General features: G+C 41.9%; 1 protein-coding gene across 2 annotated transcripts in view; it reads left to right on the forward strand.

Annotated features, from left to right (window-relative positions):
- The first annotated feature begins 738 nt into the window (after nucleotides 1-738).
- Nucleotides 739-18,744, forward strand: part of TFEC (transcription factor EC) — a 258,336-nt gene continuing 240,330 nt past the window's right edge. Inside the window, exon 1 of one of the 2 annotated variants that reach the window (XM_029616393.1) lies at nucleotides 739-948. In XM_029616393.1, the coding sequence (XP_029472253.1) occupies nucleotides 772-948 (177 nt within the window). In that variant the 5' untranslated portion in view covers nucleotides 739-771. The remainder of the gene's footprint in view (nucleotides 949-18,744) is intronic. The other variant, XM_029616391.1, reaches the window with a different exon arrangement.

Genomic DNA, 18,744 nt, shown 5'->3' on the forward strand with positions numbered 1-18,744 from the left:
ATTATTACATATGGAACCAGTTTTACCTTCATTACTTTTTTTTTTTTCAAGAGGATACATAAATGTACAATGCACCTTTTCAGCCCACTAGAGCCCTGGTAGGGGACAGAGCCAAAGAAATAGGAGCTTTTGATATCAGTTGTGGTCTATTTTTTCTCTTGCTGGCAGTTGTTCCTATTTTGAGTGTTTGTTTCTACTTTAATGAGGATATGAACTTTCATCCGGCTAGATGTGTGGGTCATTCAGTTAGTGAGCTTGCATTCACGAAGGCAAAAACACCAGCTGGAGATTTTGACATGGAGCTGAATTATTTTTCCAACAGCAAATGGGTTTCCCTTTGACATATTTTAATGTATGTGCACACAGGGAGGAAGAGTGGGTGAACAGAAAACAAGCTGTTTTATAAACTCAGCAGTCACCTTTGAGGTTCACACATGTCCACTTTCTTCTTGACTTTATACCTAGTCCCAAGGGAATGGTACCTGGCTTCTCATGATAGAACAAAGTCACTTACAGCCACCAAGCATGATTGTTAGCTGAATGCCAACTGTTTCTTCTCCTCTGTTTTTGTACATACGGGCTTGTTTCTTTATGTAGCAATCATACAAATAATTCAAGATTTCTATTAACGTATTCTTCAAGCCAGTTTATCAGGAATATTTTACAGGATCATTAGATTTCTGGTTTCTGAGTACATTTCTTTTCATTTTTTTTTTCACAGTGATATTTTCAGCTCGGCTAAGGATAAAGCCTGGAAAAGACACAAGAATTATGCTACAGGCTCAAACAGGACTATATCTTCAGCTAATGAGAGAGCAGCTTCAACAGCACGATGTGAGACAGAAACAATGCCAGCAAGAGACTGATCAGTATTACTCAGGGTACCAGGTCCCATTTTTACAGCCATCATGGTTCAGCGAATCGCATCCTTTAGAACCATCATTTTCTGTAAGCAAATGACTATTACTATTTCTATTTCTATTTACACTTAATATCCTACCTTTATCAGTCTTACAAGACTGCCAAAGATGATTTACAATCAAAAAATCTAAAATACAATATATAAATTAAAAAAAGCATACAAATATATCACACACAACAATAAAATGTAATATAATAATTGTAGCAAATATTTGTGCACTCCTTTCCCAATGTATCCCCTCCCCTTTCACCGAGAGGTTGGATAGGACAAACCTCTCACTAACTCCAATCCAAACAAATTCAATACAGGAATGCAAATCATGCAAACTATCAGACCCAGACTAGAATTGTTTAAAGTAAACTAATTAGTAAGTTTCACTTTAGCAACTGGATATGCTACCTCTCTATTATTGTCTATGTACAGTAATAATAAGATTATCAAGGTTTGACTTTCCCAAGTTGGTTTCATTGTTTATGTAACCCCCCTCTCTGGTGGAGGGTCCCTGATGCAGGGGCTACAGCAAGTCTCAGGGCTGTTTTTTTACTCTCCTGGACATCTATCTCTCTGAAACTCCAAACTTCAACCCTGGGAGCTGGGGTCCCTAGATGCTGTGGTGAGGTAACCAGGCTACACAGACTCTCAACTCACAGTGAGGGGAGTCAGTTGATCCAAAAGGGAACACTTGAATAAAATCAATATCCAAGTAATGATTTCAAAAATCAGTAACAAGATAAGAAGAATGCAAATAAAAAAGAAGTGTGTTTTTCTGTCCATAGTAGGGGTGGGAAGAAGAAAAAATGTTCTTTTATTTTTTGTTTCGTTTCAAAACAAAATGCGAAAACCAACACAATTTTGTCTGATCTTCAATCGTTTCATTTGGAGAATCATTTCATTTTGAGAATGAAATGAAATAGGACTTTTTTTTTCTCATTTCCTATTTCGCTTCTCCCGAGTGCCCATCCCCAGTCCATAGTACCTCTTTTGATGACTGTCCTTCTCTCAACTGATAGAAAATGCCTTCCTTAATAAAGGTAGGTAAGTTCTCCTCCAGTTCCAACATATAAAATACCTAGGAAATGGAAAAAACTTTCCCTAGCTTCAAAAATAGAATCTTCAAAGCACTTCTCAGAACTTTCAAAAATATCCAGTCTGTCTTCCACCTTGCTGTTAACTGGGTGCACGATGCAAAAACAGAGATCCAGCTCTTCCTTCCAGGGGGTTCCCTCTCAGTCAGAAGCTGATCCAAAATATCAAAAATCTTTCTTCAAAGTCCTCAGAAAATTCTTACTCTCAAAAGCTCTTCACCTAGGTTTTGAGGAACTACTGAAAAACTGACCTCTAAAATAAAGTCCTCTGTACCGTGAGATCCTGGGATGATCTCCTTACTCTCTCAACTACTTCTTCTCTGTCTGCAACCACACTTTCTCTCTGCTGTCTCCAGTCTCACCTTCCATCTCTGCCACCTCTCCTTCCCTTTGACTGTACTGCATGTGCTCAGGAGCAATTTATACCGCTAGGACCCATCCCAAAAAGAGGATGGCCCATAAACTGGGGAGGTGCAAGGTATGCAAAAAGCCTAACTACAAAAATCCCAAGATGACCACTGGGAAAATATTTGTGTGGATTTTCAGCCCTGCTACATTTACAATTAACAATATCAGGGGAGGGTGCAAGCCAGCACGGTAATTTTCATAGTGGCATTCAGGCACACATGTGCACATGTTTGGCAGCCCGCACCCAAAGACATGGCCAATTTATAACATCTGCACATATATGCATGCATGTTATAAAATAGCCTGACCGCATGCACATGTGCGTGCAAACACCACTTCTACCACGTAAGTGGGGAGATCGTAAAAGACATGCATGCCAACGCCATTGTCAGTTTTCCCACATCGTTCCCAGTTCGTCAAGTTAAGGGATAGAACTTCCAATCCCCCCTAGTTTAATACCCTTCCTTTCCCCCTGTTAGGCCTGACTCTTAAAATCCTGCTGATCTGTCTAGATTTTTTTATTTTATAAGTTATATATCATCCATAGCAGAAGTAAAGTTACACAGTAGGGAATCCCGGAGCACACCAATGTGTGTAAATGTTTGTGCACTAATTCCAAGTTTAAATTCAGGAATGTCCATTCCCCACCTAGACTACACCCACAGCCTGCCTCTTTTATGAATTTTTCATTTGTGTGCGCATCGGTGTGTATCCGAGAGGCTTTTAAAATCCGCTCAGTGTATGTCGGTCCAATGTACTAGCACATCCCCTAATTTCGGCACACTTTGGGCTTCTAAAATTCACTTTTAAGAACATATAATGTTCAAAACTGCCTTGATGGTTCTATGAAAGTGTCATGCATTTGCAATGGGAGGTCTGGGTTCAAGAATTAGCTTGTCTCTCTTTCTCTCTCTCTCTCACTTTCTCTCTCTCTCTTGCTTCTTCCGGCCCTACCAATTTGACACTCTGGGGACAATTTTGAGCATGTGCATGGGGCTTGCAGGCCTGTGAGTACTTTGTACCAGCAGGCCTGCAAACAAATTTTCAAAGAGAAACTTCCTGTGAATGGTATTTATTTTATTTATTTAAACAGTTTTATATACCATTGTGCGGACGATGTCCATCTCGACGGTTTACATTACATCAAGAATAAAACAGGAAAAGTAAAAAATACAAACTTCTCATAATTACCGTATAATTATCACTAAAACTATATTAAATTAACAATAAAAACTATAAAACTATAAAATTACCACAAACTAAAGGAACAGAGAATAAAAAGTTTAAAACATACTAAAAAAGTAAAAAAGATTAAATGAAGACTTCAGGACCTGCTAAAAAGCTTTGCCTTGAAACTCCTCTACTCATTCTTGCTCCTCTACATATGCTTGGTAGAATAACCATGTTTTTAGTTCTTTCCTAAATTGCTTCTTATCATGCTGCAATCTCAGTACCGTTGGCATTTTATTCCAGTATTTAGGACCCGCAATCGATAAAACTCGCTCTCGAACTTCACATAGGTGAGCAGATCTAATATTCGGGATTGAAAGTAATCCTTTGTTTGACGATCTCAAATTATGTTGTGGTACATGTAATCTTATTGCTGTATTTAACCACTATACTATACTATACCATAGAGCATAGAATGATCTTAACAATAATTACTTATTGCTAGCTCCACCTCATCCACTCAGTAACAGAATTCTGCATCTACCAGAAGCGGAAGTAAAGAAGTTAAAGAAAGAGGCAATGAGAAATGGTAAATTATGATTATTCCAAATGTATTCTTATCACAGTTTATTAGTTACATGTTCAGCATAGTTGAAACTACAAAAAAACCCCAAAAAACTGTAAGGGGCGGATTTTCAGAGCCCTGCTCGCGTAAATCCGCCCAAAACCGGGCGGATTTACGCGAGCAGGGCCCTGCGCGCCGGGAAGCCTATTTTACATAGGCCTCCCGGCGCGTGCAGAGCCCCGGGACTCGCGTAAGTCCCGGGGTTCTCGGAGGGGGGCGTGTCGGGGGCGTGTCGGGGGGCGGGCCCGGTCGTCGCGGCGTTCCGGGGGCGTGTCGGCAGCGTTTTGGGGGCGGGTACGGGGGCGTGGCTACGGCCCGGGGGCATGGCCGCGCCCTCCGTACCCGCCCCCAGGTCGCGGCCCGGCGCGCAGCAGGCCCGCTGGCGCGCGGGGATTTACGTCTCCCTCTGGGAGGCGTAAATCCCCCGACAAAGGTAAGGGGGGGGTGTAGACAGGGCCGGGTGGGTGGGTTAGGTAGGGGAAGGGAGGGTAAGGTGAGGGGAGGGCAAAGGAAAGTTCCCTCCGAGGCCGCTCCGATTTCGGAGCGGCCTTGGAGGGAACGGGGGGAGGCAGCGCGGCTCGGCGCGCGCAGGCTATACAAAATCGATAGCCTTGCGCGCGCCGATCCAGGATTTTAGTGGATACGCGCGGCTCCGCGCGTATCTACTAAAATCCAGCGTACTTTTGCTTGAGTCTGATGCGCAAGCAAAAGTAGGCTGATCGCGCTTCTTTTAAAATCTACCCCTAAATTTCCAATCACAACTATTGTGCAATTCAGTGTTGTAGGGCCTATGACTAAGCATTTTTGTTATAGATGAAAGCAGAAAAAACTCTTTAATAGAGATGTGAATCGGAACCGGAATCGGTTCCGATTCACATTGTTAATTTTTTTTTGTGTGGCCCGATTGCGGTTTTGTTTATTGGCTGTGTCCGAGCCGATAAACAAAAAAACCCACCCGACCCTTGAAAACTGTTCCCTTAGCTTTCCCTACCCTCCCGAACCCCCCCAAAACTTTTTACAAGTACCTGGTGGTCCAGTGGAAGTCCTGGGAGCGATCTCCTGCTCTCGGGGCCATCGGCTGCCACTAATAAAAATGGCGCCGATGGCCCTTTGCCCTTACCATGTGACAGGGTATCCGTGCCATTGGCCAGGCCCTGTCATATGGTAGGAGTAATGGACAACCGGTGCCATCTTTAAAATTGGCGCGGGCCATCCAGTGCTCCTACCATGTGACAGGGGCCGGCCAATGGCACGGATACCCTGTCACATGGTAAGGGCAAAGGGCCATCGGCGCCATTTTGATTAGTGGCAGCCGACGGCCCTAGAGCGGGAAATGGCTCCTGGGTCCCCCACTAGACCACCAGGTACTTGTAAAAAGTTTTGGGGGGGTTCAGGAGGGTGGGGGAAGCTAAGGGAACAGTTTTAAAGGGTCGGGGTGGGTTAAGGGATTGTTTTGGTGTGCCGTTTTTCCCGCCCTCCCCCAAAACGATAAGAGAACCCCAGGAACAAAATTGTGGGATTCTCTTATCGGGAGCCCCCGATTTCTGACGATTTTGAAAATATCGACCGATATTTTCAATCGTCCGAAGCCCGATTCACATCCCTACTCTTTAATGCATTAGTCCCATAATGCTAATTTTACAAAGATTAAGAGGTAAAGCTGCAATGTACATGTCCATACTGACCCCCTCTCCAGATTCAAAATGGAATGCTTATCGCACTGGCTTCTTCTGTATAGATACAATTATGAAGCCACCATTCCTATCAGCAAGTAAAACACCTAACCCATTCTTTGCTACCTTCCCCGTGGGACCACTTATGGTCTACAGGGAACCTGACAACAGCTGAAAAGTGTAGAAATAACATGAAAAATGCAGCAAAGTTGCCTGTTTTTACATGTCATTTCAAAATGAAGTGACACGAAACTCTCAATGATATTTTTTTGTTATGCTTTAAAATTAGCAGGCATCTGCCATGCTGCTGCAAAACTCTTAGCACCACCAAAATTAAAAAATGGAACCTCTTCCTCAGGCCTTCCTTTATGTCTGCCCAGTTGCTCCTGCCTTGCCTGGTCCTGATTTGAAAATGGCGCCAGCTGGCCCTGAGGCTGGCACCATTTTGTTGTATGGTGATGCAGAGAATGGTGATACAGGGTATCTAGATGGTTTGGGGCAGGGGATAAAGGGAAGGACAGGGGAGGGATGTCAAATTTAAATTTTTGGCAGGAGGAGGGGGAACCTGGCCCCCTTAGTTTCCTTCTGAGTTGTTTTCCTATTATTTTCTATTCCTTTTGATTTTATTTCATTTCAAAAAAATCAAAGAAAATGAAACCCTTCACAAAAAAACAATGAAACAATTTTTTTTAGTGAACACCCCCAGAAAATAATCCTTTCTGTAACACTCCCATGATTGCATACAGCGTTCAGTGCTTCTGGCCCTCTGCAGTCTCAGCTTTCAGTGATTTTAGCTCTGCTAAGCTCATGGCTAGTCATGTGCTGTTACCCAGCTTGGATAAGTCACCTTCTCTCAGCCTCGCTTTTGCTTCATCTGTTGTCTGACCCTGTATGGGTCACTTCCTCTCAGCCAAAAGGCCAAGACCCAGGCAGGACCACTGAGAAAGAATGTGTGTACGCTCCTCCATCCTGCCTGGCTATCTCCCACTGTTGTCTGGGAACTTCGTATCCAAGTGTCTGAATACCCATGTCAGGGTGAAAATCTGTTTGTTTCCTGTTTTCCAGTACATTTCTCTCATAAATCCCTTTCCCAGTCATAGTTCTGTAATTTAGATGTTTGAATTCTCTGATTTTTAGTGATATTTCATTGCAAAATTACAATCAGTTGTCTGTGGCATGCAAATTGCCTACTTGAATCTGTGACTCATCTATTCAGTGGCCATTTAAGTATCTTCACAGTAAGGGGTCTGGCCAACTTTTCAATTTTCTGGGCTGGCAGCTCAAGTTACATAGTTGCATTGTCCTCCTTTTTTTTTTCTCTGCTACAGTTCACTTAAATGGTAGCATGCTCAAACCTCTGTCTCTTGTCGTGGTGGTGGTGTTGGGTGTGTGTGTGTGTGTCACTTCTTTGTATCTGCCTGAAGCAAACGTGTCAGGTACAGCACAATGAACACAACTATGCTATAATAAACATGCCCATGATGGTAGCAAATACAAATTGATAGAAACATTAGCATATTACATGAATGCAATCTGTGTAAAAGGTGTATTTCTTTCCAGATCACATTGATGAGCGGGATATTTGCACCACTGGTTTGGAGGAAGCCATGGAAGACAGTATACTTGCTGAAAATATTCTTATTTTCCATTTTCTTCCCTCACGTCCTAGGCCCTCTTCATCTACTGTATAAGACCTGTCCCATTCACAGAAGTCATTGCTTTTCACTTCCCATATAGAGGATGAGAGGGACAGATATATAGGTCCAAGGAAGGACTTCCACCTAACACAGCGATTAAGTGCTTTTAGCATGCACTTTTATCCTCATCAAGGGAAGGCAATTTCCTGACAGCCAATTAACATGGGTAAAACATGAGTAAAACACTTTAAATTGTCTTGGAAATAGGTACTTGGTATATGACCATTGACCTTGGCACTTTACAGTTATCTATGATTGCTGCAGTGAGGTTGGATAGTATAGATCTTACTTGTGCCATGTGAAGTAAGAAAGTTTATGATGTGCTGGAATTCTTGCCAGAAGCTATCAGCAAAGTTTCCGATAGACTTAGGACCATGAGTATAAGATCCAGATGATTTCTACTGCACCAGGAGAAGTGCAACACTGGAGAAATATTTGTTTTCTATATTTCCTTTAAGGATGAAAATCTTCAATTTGTTAATTTTGTGTCTGATTTATAATTCTGCTAACCCTGAGTCTCATTCCAGTTTGTCTAGAATTTATCTGCTTCAGCTTGTGGCCTTATCACATTCACTTCCTCTTTCTTGAAACAATATTCAGTTGTTGCTATAATGCAAATAATAAATAATGTTCTGTCCATAACATGGGCAGCAGTTGCAGATTCCAGATGTAGCACCTATCAGCCTGATTGCAGTAGGAAAGGATACAAGGGTGTTGCGCTGATGATGGGACGAGGCGCAACTGGGAGCTCTCCAGCATGGGATGAGGAGAGTGTATGCCCTTGCGGTGAGAACGGTCCAAGTCTGGGAGTCAGGAGCTTCGAATCTGTTGCATCCATCGCTGCTCGACGCCCTCACTCCGCCTTCTTTACCTCTATAGTGACTCCCTCTGGGTCTGATTGATGGTTAGCTGCTGCGGTGTCTTCTTGCTTTCTTCCTCCGGCGTCCCCGGACAGGCACGATGCTGTGGATCTGCCATGTTCCTGATGACGTAGGGTGCATGTGCGCTCCGATTGATGTACCAGCAAGGGCGCGAACCTCGGGGGCGTTCCCCTGAGATGACGTCATCCGCTTCCAATATATAAGGTCTCAGTATTTGCTAACAAATCGAGTTAGCAAGGGGATTGCTTCAGCTGTTCTCCCAAGCTACTCTGCCTCCTCGGACTTACCAGGGGTACCCGCTCCTCGGGAGCCTCACTCTCTTTTCTTTATTTCAGATTGCCGATAGGAACCAATACTCGATCCTCGAGGGCCCATGTTCCTGAACACTCTGAAGATTCTCTACTGCCTGGAAGCTATCGCAGATACAGACATTTGTGAGTTACCACTGCTCTCTCAGAGCTTTCCCTGGAACCAGGTACTCGCTCTTCGAGGGCCTAACCCTTTCCAGCTACTGAGCTTCCTACAGACCTTATGTGAGTTTGCCATCCAGTTCTGGCTATGAACACAGCATACCCTGTCTACTCACTATCTATAGTTTCAATACAGCTAAACCCTGGGATCGCTGTTCCAGTACCTGAGGGACTTCAGCCCTGCTGGGCATATCAGCTCACTACTGCCACTTCTGGTGGTTCTACTAAAATAGTCTAATAAAAGAATATCTGTCTAATAAAAGAATTATCTGTGTCAGTCTCCGTACTCAAGCCTAGCCGGTGGTCCCTCTCAGGATATCCTCCTGGGGGCACAGTCATCTGCCATTGGCCCGAGGATCCACCTATCTACATTCTTCTACAGCTGAGCGCCCTCTCAAAGCACTCCGCTGGTAACAGATTGCTACTCTTCTCCATCAGGAGTCTTCAGCAACAGATTCATATCAGATTGCTACTCCGCAGTCTAAACTCTAACAGATTGTTTACTACTCCCTTTACAGGAGCTGAGCATACAGTTTGCTAACTCCTCCCTCCACAGGAGTCATAACATAACAGATTGCTAACTCCTCCCTTCTGGAGGAGTAGAGCATAACAGATTGCTAACTCCTCCTTCTTCAGGAGCCAAAGCAAAACAGAATCCTCCACCGACCTGCACACCCTTGAGACCACCAATGCAATGGTGCTCTCTGAATGGTCTTCAGACTACTCCATGCCCTTTCGGACTTGCCACAGGGTGTAGCAGAGGCGGCAGGTCGGACAGAGGTCACAGTGGGAGAAGGCCGAAGGCACTGGAGCTTGGAATGAAGACTCAGATGTGGCTTGAGATGAAGACAGGAAACAGAGAGGGATGAGCAAGACCCTCAGGCACCCTACACAGCACATGGGGCTGGTCGTGGACCTCACTGTGCCCAACGTGCCCTACACAGCCAGGTGGCTAGTCACGGACCACGAGGGGAGCGGGACAGGCTCAGGAAGTCTCATAGCGCAGGATTGCAGTAACCCCTCGGATCCTCCGGAGTCGGGACTTGGAAAGACGAAGATAAAACTTGGAAGCTCGGATTAAAAGCAAGGAATCTCTGATGGCATGGGTCCTATAGGACCTGGAGCATTAGGACCAGATACATAAGGCTGGGGATTACATGGAACTTCAGGAACATCACGGAACATCACTGGAACATCAGGAACATCACAGAACATCAGGAACATCACTGGAACATCAGGAACATCACGGAACATTAGGAATATCATGGAACATTAAGAACAACACGGAACATCAGGACATCATTGGAACATCAGGAAAATCAGAACAGAGACCAGGAAGATTCAAGAAGATACATGGAAGAAGATCAGAAATGCCTGGTTAGGAGCTGGAGATGAGGAGTCCTTGGGAGGATCAAGCCCCTTGCCGAAGCGAGGACTAAATGACCAGGCAGCCTATTTATAGGAAGAAGAAGGAAACTCTCTGGGAGGAGCTTGAAGGAGAGGCCCCAAGGGCGGAACAGCCGCAGGCCCTTTAAATCCCTGAAGAAGCTGCAGGCCCGCCCCCTAGGAAGGAAGGGGCAGGACCCTAGACAGCAACCATGCTGCCACTGCGACGCTGAGCCAGAGATGAGGAAGTCGGGCCTCAGAGCAGGGCCTGATGCCGGGAGGCGGCTCTCCTGCCACCGAAGGAAGGGCTGGAGGTGGCTTCCTTTGCTGCAGGCAAGTCTGGGGATGCCGCTTCTGGGCCACAGAACAAGATGGCCTGTCAGTGGCGTCCTGCCACTGGGATGCGGCCTCTGGGCCGCGAGACAAGAAGGCGTTGGGGGTCGGACCGGCTGGAGCAACAGTGAGGCGGCTCCTGCCACTAGAAAAGTCTGGGGATTTGAGCGGCCTCCCGCCGCGGAGGTAAGAGACCTCCCGTGGCTCCGGCCGCAGGAGGGATCGCAACAAAGGGAATCAAGATGGGACCTGAATTTGTCCACTACAAGTTTTCTCAAACTTGTCCTGGTGATCCCACATCCAGTCAAGTTTTCAGGATATCCACAATGAATATGCATGATATATATATGCACATTCTAGGTCTACATTGCATATTAATTTATCTGATGAATATTTACTTTGAATATCCTGAAAACTCAAATATCTGTGGGGTCACCAGGACAGATTTAGGAAGCCATGGTTTACTGGTATATTTTATGCTAATGGTTTTGAAAGACAGTGAAGATGAAAAGGGTGACATGAAAGAAAACAAAAAAGAGAATGGTAAGAAGACACAGGGTATTCTACTATTTTTAATGTGCAGAGAACTAAGATTTTTAGTTCTTTTACTCTATAATAAAATCTTGCAAAGATGTTTTGCATCTTTTAATTTCTAGTAGGTTTTACAGCGATTTCATTTTGAAGGTTGAATAATTTCTGCAAAGCACTCCAGTTCATGAATATTTCACAATTTTTGAAATGCTGATGGCTATTTAACCCTTGTCACATGCTGCAGGACTGTCAAAAAGGCAACGCACACATCAATCAGATATAAGTTTTGAATGATTGAATGCCATAACCCGTTTCTTTCAGAATCTAATGTAAAGCTGTTTTTTAATATGTATAGTTTTATTATTTTACTGAAATTATTAGAAACATCTGGATAGCACTAAGTGTTTACATTTTAATGTATTCGCTCCACTTTTCCCCAAAGATTAAGGGTGGAGCCCTTTGCCTTACTTTCCTCACAAAAATTCTTAAATATTGTAAAATGAACAATACAAGTCTTAAGAAGAATGATAGCTATTAAATAAAGATATCTTTATGGACCCTTGTGGGTTTGGAATCAGGGCATACTTGTCATCCTAAGAACCACCTTTGACACTGACAGGATTTTTCTTTTTTCAATTTTCATTATTGCTGTAATTAATTCCAGGGCTCACCTATAGTCTGTATTTTTTTTATCTCTCTCCTATTCTATTTCATTTTTTCTCTGCAATGACTCCTATAAGTTTTAACTATTTCTTCATCACCTATAATTTATGAAATACAAATGAATAACAAATCATGTACAATACTTTCATGCTCTCCTGTTATCAAAACAATATGACTAATTTTTTTAGTTGACATAATCTTTATTTCTATCTTCTGTAGCCCCTCTTTTGGTATTTATCCAATAAAGCAGGGGTCATACTCAATCCCAGGGCTAAGTCAGCACAAAGTTATTAAACAGCTCAAGGACATGGATTCTTCAGTAGGGGAAGATCCAAAACAAAGGGGGTGATTCTTGCTGTGGGTGCTGTATCAGTAAGGGTAAACTAAATGAGTATATGTCACATAACATCCAATAGGGCTTGAATACATGGCCCCCTGGGGCTTCTAGTAGGAACTGCATAAGGCTTGCCTGCATCTGCATACATGCTCCTCTCCTTGCAACATCCCAACCACCAACTGTGGTTCCACTTGCTTTTTGACAAACACCAAAAAAACAACAACACATCACCCCTATTCTAAAAAACCCACACTGGCTCCCTATTCAACTCAGAATTTGCTTCAAGAGTCTCTCCCTAGTACATAAAACCCTACACAACCAACATATAAGCTGGTTCAACATCTCCCTCCTCTTCCAAACCCCACGAAGATCCACAAGATCCGCCAATAACGGCACTCTACCTATAAACTCCTCCAAACTCACCAACCTCACCTCTACAAGAGAACATGCATTCTCCATTGCCAGCCCTGCCATTTGGAACGCAATGCCCCTTGACCTAAGGCTTGAACCCAACTCTCAAACCTTCAAATAAAAACTGAAAACCTAGCTCGTCAAGCAAGCCTACCAATAACTCCCCCTCCCTCCCACTCAAATACACAAACTCTTACCCCCCCCCCAAGCACGTTCCTGAAAATGCTATCCCCCACGTACTTTATAGTCACAATAGTTATTGTTACTTGTTCCTATCCTCTTCTGGTCTCTTTCGTTCCTAATTCCATTTCGCTCTTTAAATACATAGTTGATACTTTTTGTTATTGTTAAGACACAGTTTCTCAATTTGTTATGATGTAATTTCCCTCTCATCCTTCCTAAGTTTTACTGTAAACCGATGTGATGTGCCATATGAATGTCAGTAAATAAAAGCATTAAATAAATAAAAATAAATAAGTACCCTGCCCATAAAGCTATTCCCTGAGGGTTTTTCTGGGGACTTTGTGTCTCCACAAACCTGGGATCTCACTGTTTCCAGAGAAATGCTCATAGATCACACATCAGAAACACTGGGATCACCCAGCTTATCATTTACCTGGGATACAATCAGTCTCAAGATAGTAGTAATAAACTAAAGAGTTTATTATTAAAAAGGAGGAACAGTGATTGAAAAAAGATATCATGTAAATCTGCATTGCAGCAAACAGGGAAAAAGGAAAAGGCATAGTCACCTTTACTTTTTATTCAACTTAATTACAAAACTAAGCATTACTGTATCTTAGTTAACAGTGACAATTCTAGTAACTTTGGCAGTTCAACCCTATCTGAATGTCTCATTCCTGCTTTCAGCTGATGCCAACTGTCACTTTCCATAGACAGTTTTTAACTGACACATTGTTCAGACAGCAACAGTGATGTAATCAGCTGCAGAGATTAACCCCCATCAGCACCAGCTGCTGGTGACTGTGAAACACTGCCACCTGCTTTCTGTAAAAGAAGTTTTAAATGTCAAACAATATGATTTATAGTTAAACTACTGTTTCACCACAGTATGGATACTGGAATATACAGGTTGGATGCTCTGGGTAGATGTTCCAAACTTAAACTTGACTGCAGATATTCAAAGGTAATTAACAAAACCATACATACTTGATCTTTGTTACATCCATATCCCAAACTTATTTTTCATATTGCTCCTCTATCTGTGAATGTGTCCCTTAGTACTGGGGTCCTAAAATGGTTTTACCCTCCAGGCTTGAAAAAGCAAGTATCTCATGTTGGGTATCCTAGATGAAGTAGAAATGCCATCTTCCCTGAAGTCTGAATGTATTTCAGATTCTCCAACTCACATTCTTCTTCTTCCATGGCAGAAAGCCCAGTGAGGGTCTCCAGCTGAACATGACTTCTTATTTTTGCTTCTTATTTCAAGATAATAAACAGGGCATCTCTCAGAAAAAGGGTTCAGACAGTAGAAAAATAATAATTCTCATTTCTTCACTTGTTTGGCAGCAAAGGTGAGAGAAAAACAGAAATTTCTTCCCAAACCAAAAACAAAATCTTTACCCCCAAATACCAAAACTAGGCTTACTTGTGGTGAGTCAGCACATCCCTTTATTGAGTATAAGATGGGAGGGGAATTGTTGTCATGGGGAGAGTCAGCATCTTTGTTGAGCTTCTATTTGGATACCCTTCACTTGTCTTTTTGTCTCTCTCCTCTCCCCTCCTGTGGAGTGCCTGATGCTGAATCATCAATAGGTAACTGGAAGGTCTATTTAAATCTGAGACCTGTGATGTTAGAGGTGAGGTTGCCTTCAAGAGGAGACTCACTATGTTGGGCTTGCTGTTTAGCCATCCTTCACTTCTCTGACTGCCTCTGTCTACCTCTCCCTCCTGTGGAGCATCTGACTCTGATTTCATCAATAGGTGGCTGGAAGGCCTATTTAAATCTGAGGCCTGCAGCAAATGAGGCATGCCCCCTGGAAATGAATTTGTGAAGGCAAGTAGAAGTGAATTTCTTGGTACCTCCAGCCTCGATGTAAACATATTTCCTCCCCCAAGTCAAAAAAAAGGGTAAACCTATTTCCTCTCTTGATTCATCTTTAATTCAAGTCCCTATGGATATTCATGTCTAATAGACTTTGGAACAAGCTCCAAATGACTTAAATGTAGAAGTATCTCTTTGTTCTGGGGCCTCTACCTGAGCCTATGGTCCATTTCCAGCTTGGGAAAGGCAGGAAAGTAATTCATTTTATTTGCATAAAAAACCTTTGAAAAAATGAAGTTCACTTAGGACTGATGATTAAATATGACCTGGGCTTTTCATGCTTAATAAGTGGCACGTACGGGTTTTTACTCATTGCTGAAGTATCACTGTTATCTTTCTTATTATTGTAAAACATTTCTCTAGATACTGTTGACTTGATATTCTGTTGTTTGCATTTGTGGTTTTGGACTCCTGCTTTCTCTTGTGATTTTATCCTTTTGTGCTGAACAAGATAAAGATTTGATATTTCAGAAATACATTAGAAATAAAGATTTCCTATTTTGTAGGCAGCAAATTCAGGTTTTTCCTGATATTTCTGTGTGACATAAGGTAGGAGGAAGAAGTTTCTCCAGCTGCATCAGAAAGTGTTGAACTTGGGGGCTACATTTTTTCTCAAATTTGCAGGTATATGTTATCTATCAAAAAAATAAGTATATATTTTCTGACGCACTTCATCTAGATACTTTTGTTAAGGATAAAAAGAAAGGATATAAGGTTTTTGGTATAATGTAGCCATAGATATGACATGACAGACTACATTAACATTTAAATTTGGTAGATCTCTCTTTTTTGTATTAGTTTTTTTCTTCTAGATTTTCCCTTCCCTTCCCTCCCCTTTCCTTTTTTATGATGGGGACTTGATTATTATATTTATATATTTTCTTTATATTATTCCTTGTATACTTTGCATCTTTGCATTTTCATGATTTCTTGATTTATTTCATTTTGATGTAATGATTTAAATCTCAATAAAAGAAAAAAAATGAGATGGAATCAACAGGTCTTCTCTATGTCTATCCTTCCCAAGGCAAAGAGCCTTTCCCTCCTTAAGGCCTAGATTTATCAAAGTGCTCCTTTCACCACTGAGGGAGGGAGGGAGGGAGGGAGGGAGAGAAAGAGAGACTATCTACAAGGCCCTTGTAGCAGTTACCCTGTTTCCCCGAAAATAAGACATCCCCCAAAAATAAGACCTAGTAGAGGTTTTGCTGAATTGCTAAATATAAGACCTCCCCCGAAAGTAAGACCTAGCAAAGTTTTTATGTGGGAGCATGCCCGTCGCACAGAACACCAGAGCATGCAGCTGTGATTTTTTTACCCTGCAGGATTCACAGTTAGTTGTCATCACAAACCAGCATAACCAGACAACTATTCAGAATATAATAAACGTTCATTTTTTTGTTCAACAATATATGTTAATTCTTCTTCATGGAAAAATAAGACATCCCCTGAAAATAAGGCCTAGTGCATCTTTGGTAGCAAAAATTAATATAAGACACTGTCTTATTTTCGGGGAAACATGGTAGCTATTTATGCTACTATAGGAGGCCCACCTAGTAACTCGAGGTAAGGTTAAGTAGTAGTGTAGTGGTTAGGGGCCACTTTTACATGCAGAGTGAGTCGTATGAACAGAACAGTACACTCTTGTGAAGATTTGATGTCCTTCGGAATGAGGAAACTCACACAATGATGTTGTTCTCTCAACCTAGCTTGATGGACTCTCTACCTAGTTAACATCATGCTACCCCCAGAGGCTCTTTCTTTCTCTCTCTCTCTCTCTCTCAGGCCCTTCCCCAGCCTAAAAATGGAATTTGTGAAAAAAAAATCACAAATGGCATTATGGATATATTGCACAGCTTAACCCTATTGAAAAAGGTGTCGTTATTTTTGGTGTTAAAACTGTGTGATAACATGCATTATGGCTTCATGAAGCCAGACCACTTTTACAAAATTCCCACCCCCGACTCCTCCCCAATCCTCCCCTTTTAAAAATTAGCAATCCACCATGCGTTATGGTGCTTTTCGCATGCATTAAGGTGTTTTTTGCATGTGAAAATGCCTTAATGCACGCAAAAACACCATAATGCAGGTTGATAAATGACCCTGTAAGACTGGACTAGGGATTCCGAAAAAGAAAAGCTTCAAAAATGAAATCAGAAAACAAAAACCAAAATCTCTTAACTCAAAACTTGAGACAAATCCTACCAGACAGGTTGCATACTGGAAAGATGCATTCCTCCTTCCTATTATATGTCTCATGCCCATGAGGTCCATCACCAGAGTCAGAGATATACTAAATATGCAAAGCTCCTAATCCTCCAAACTATAATTATAACTGACTGCTACACTGATCTCCCATTTTGCCTGCCCCCGAGCAGATAGGAACTCACCAACTGCCATACAAAAGGTATTGTTAAGAAATGGTATGCTCCCTTCCTAACTTTTAATACATATCCTAGGCTAGGGTCATCTAATAGCAATTCCAAAGGGTCTCCACACTGGTCTCAAAGCATACTGATTTTTTTTTTTTAAACTAGGGCAATGCATCATAAGGAATGGGTGGGGCAATAGAGGACAGGTTTGGGAAAACCAGTAGGTGCAAGGCCTTTAATAAATGTAAATACTAATGTCAGGATTTTAAATCTAATGCGCCAGCATATGAGCAACCAGTGAAGCTCTGCTAGAGCTGGAGAGATGTGTGCGTGAAAAGGAGTCCCAGAGACCAAACGGGTTGCAGGGTTCTAGATGGACTAAGGCCTTCAATGTAGACTGAGGTAATCCTAGGTATAGGGAATTGCAATAGTCTAGAGACGATAGAATTAAAGCTAGGGTTGCCAACTAGCTTCAGATTTTCAGGACATGTCGATCTAGTCCTGGTTTTTTTTTTTGCATAAATTCTTTATTAAAGCTTAAACAGGCAATCGATGGCCATAGAAACATATACATTAAACAAATCTGTCTACAAGCACAGACCAAATATGACAAAGATAGCAATAACTCTTGCACATCTCTCTCCCTTTACCTTCCCCGATAACTCCCCCTTACATTGTAACATTATAACTCTACCCTATGCTGGTGGATCAATCTGCACACCTGGAAAAAGGTCATCAAGCCATATCATGCAAATTGTCAAGCTTCTCATAGTCTCATAGTATGAACTGGCAAACTTCTCAGATTAAAGTTAAATTTAACACTCGTGGCAACGAAGTCGATTAAAAGAACAAATCTTAGCTGGCAAAGTAACCACAGAAGGGCTCCAGAAATGTTTGAAGGACTTTAGGAAGGATGATTGTTATAACTGAATCAAATGCAATTCCAGACATTATAATTATTACACCAGTTTTTTTAATGCCAAAGTTCCTCATTACACGAGTCCAAATCTAACCATTTCAATAAAATGTGTTGTTTCCCAAAACAACATTTATATAGAAACTCTTTCCCACTTTTCCCCATATCCAAAATATTTGCTTGTAAACCCAACAGACATAGTTCTGCTGAAAATTGGAGAGTAGATTTCCATAAATGGTTTATGTAATAAAATATGTGCTCCCACAAATAATGAATCTGTTGACATTCCCACAACCCATGAATTAAATTAGATTCAAATGTCCACATTTAAAGCAGTTACTATAATCTGTTATACCAACTTTAAATGCCCAATAGGGTGAAAAATCATTTAGTGCACTATTCAAAACTGTAATTCTTTCAAAATCACACAATCAACTCTGTTATACAATTGGCTTATACATATGCACATATCAACTTCATTAATCTTAATGTGGAGCTCATCACTCCACTTTTTCGCTAGGGAAAGTAAAATTCCATAAGACTGAATAGAGTGCTGCAAGTTATAGAGCAATGAGAGCAAATATTTATTTTTTAGGCTCATATGATAGAATCTTTGAAAAGATCCTGAGGTATAATGTAATCACTTTAATTTAAAATGCAAAGTTATATAGCTTCTTATTTGTAGGTACACTAAATAATCCTGTGAGAGAAACCCCATATGAGACTTAACAATAATCAAAGGACTGGACCCATTTGTCGGGTAACTTAATAAAGGGCAAAAGCAAAGCTTTCTAATGCCTGT

This window comes from Rhinatrema bivittatum, chromosome 9 (genome assembly GCF_901001135.1).
Source record: "Rhinatrema bivittatum chromosome 9, aRhiBiv1.1, whole genome shotgun sequence".
Classification (NCBI taxonomy): Eukaryota; Metazoa; Chordata; class Amphibia; order Gymnophiona; family Rhinatrematidae; genus Rhinatrema; species Rhinatrema bivittatum.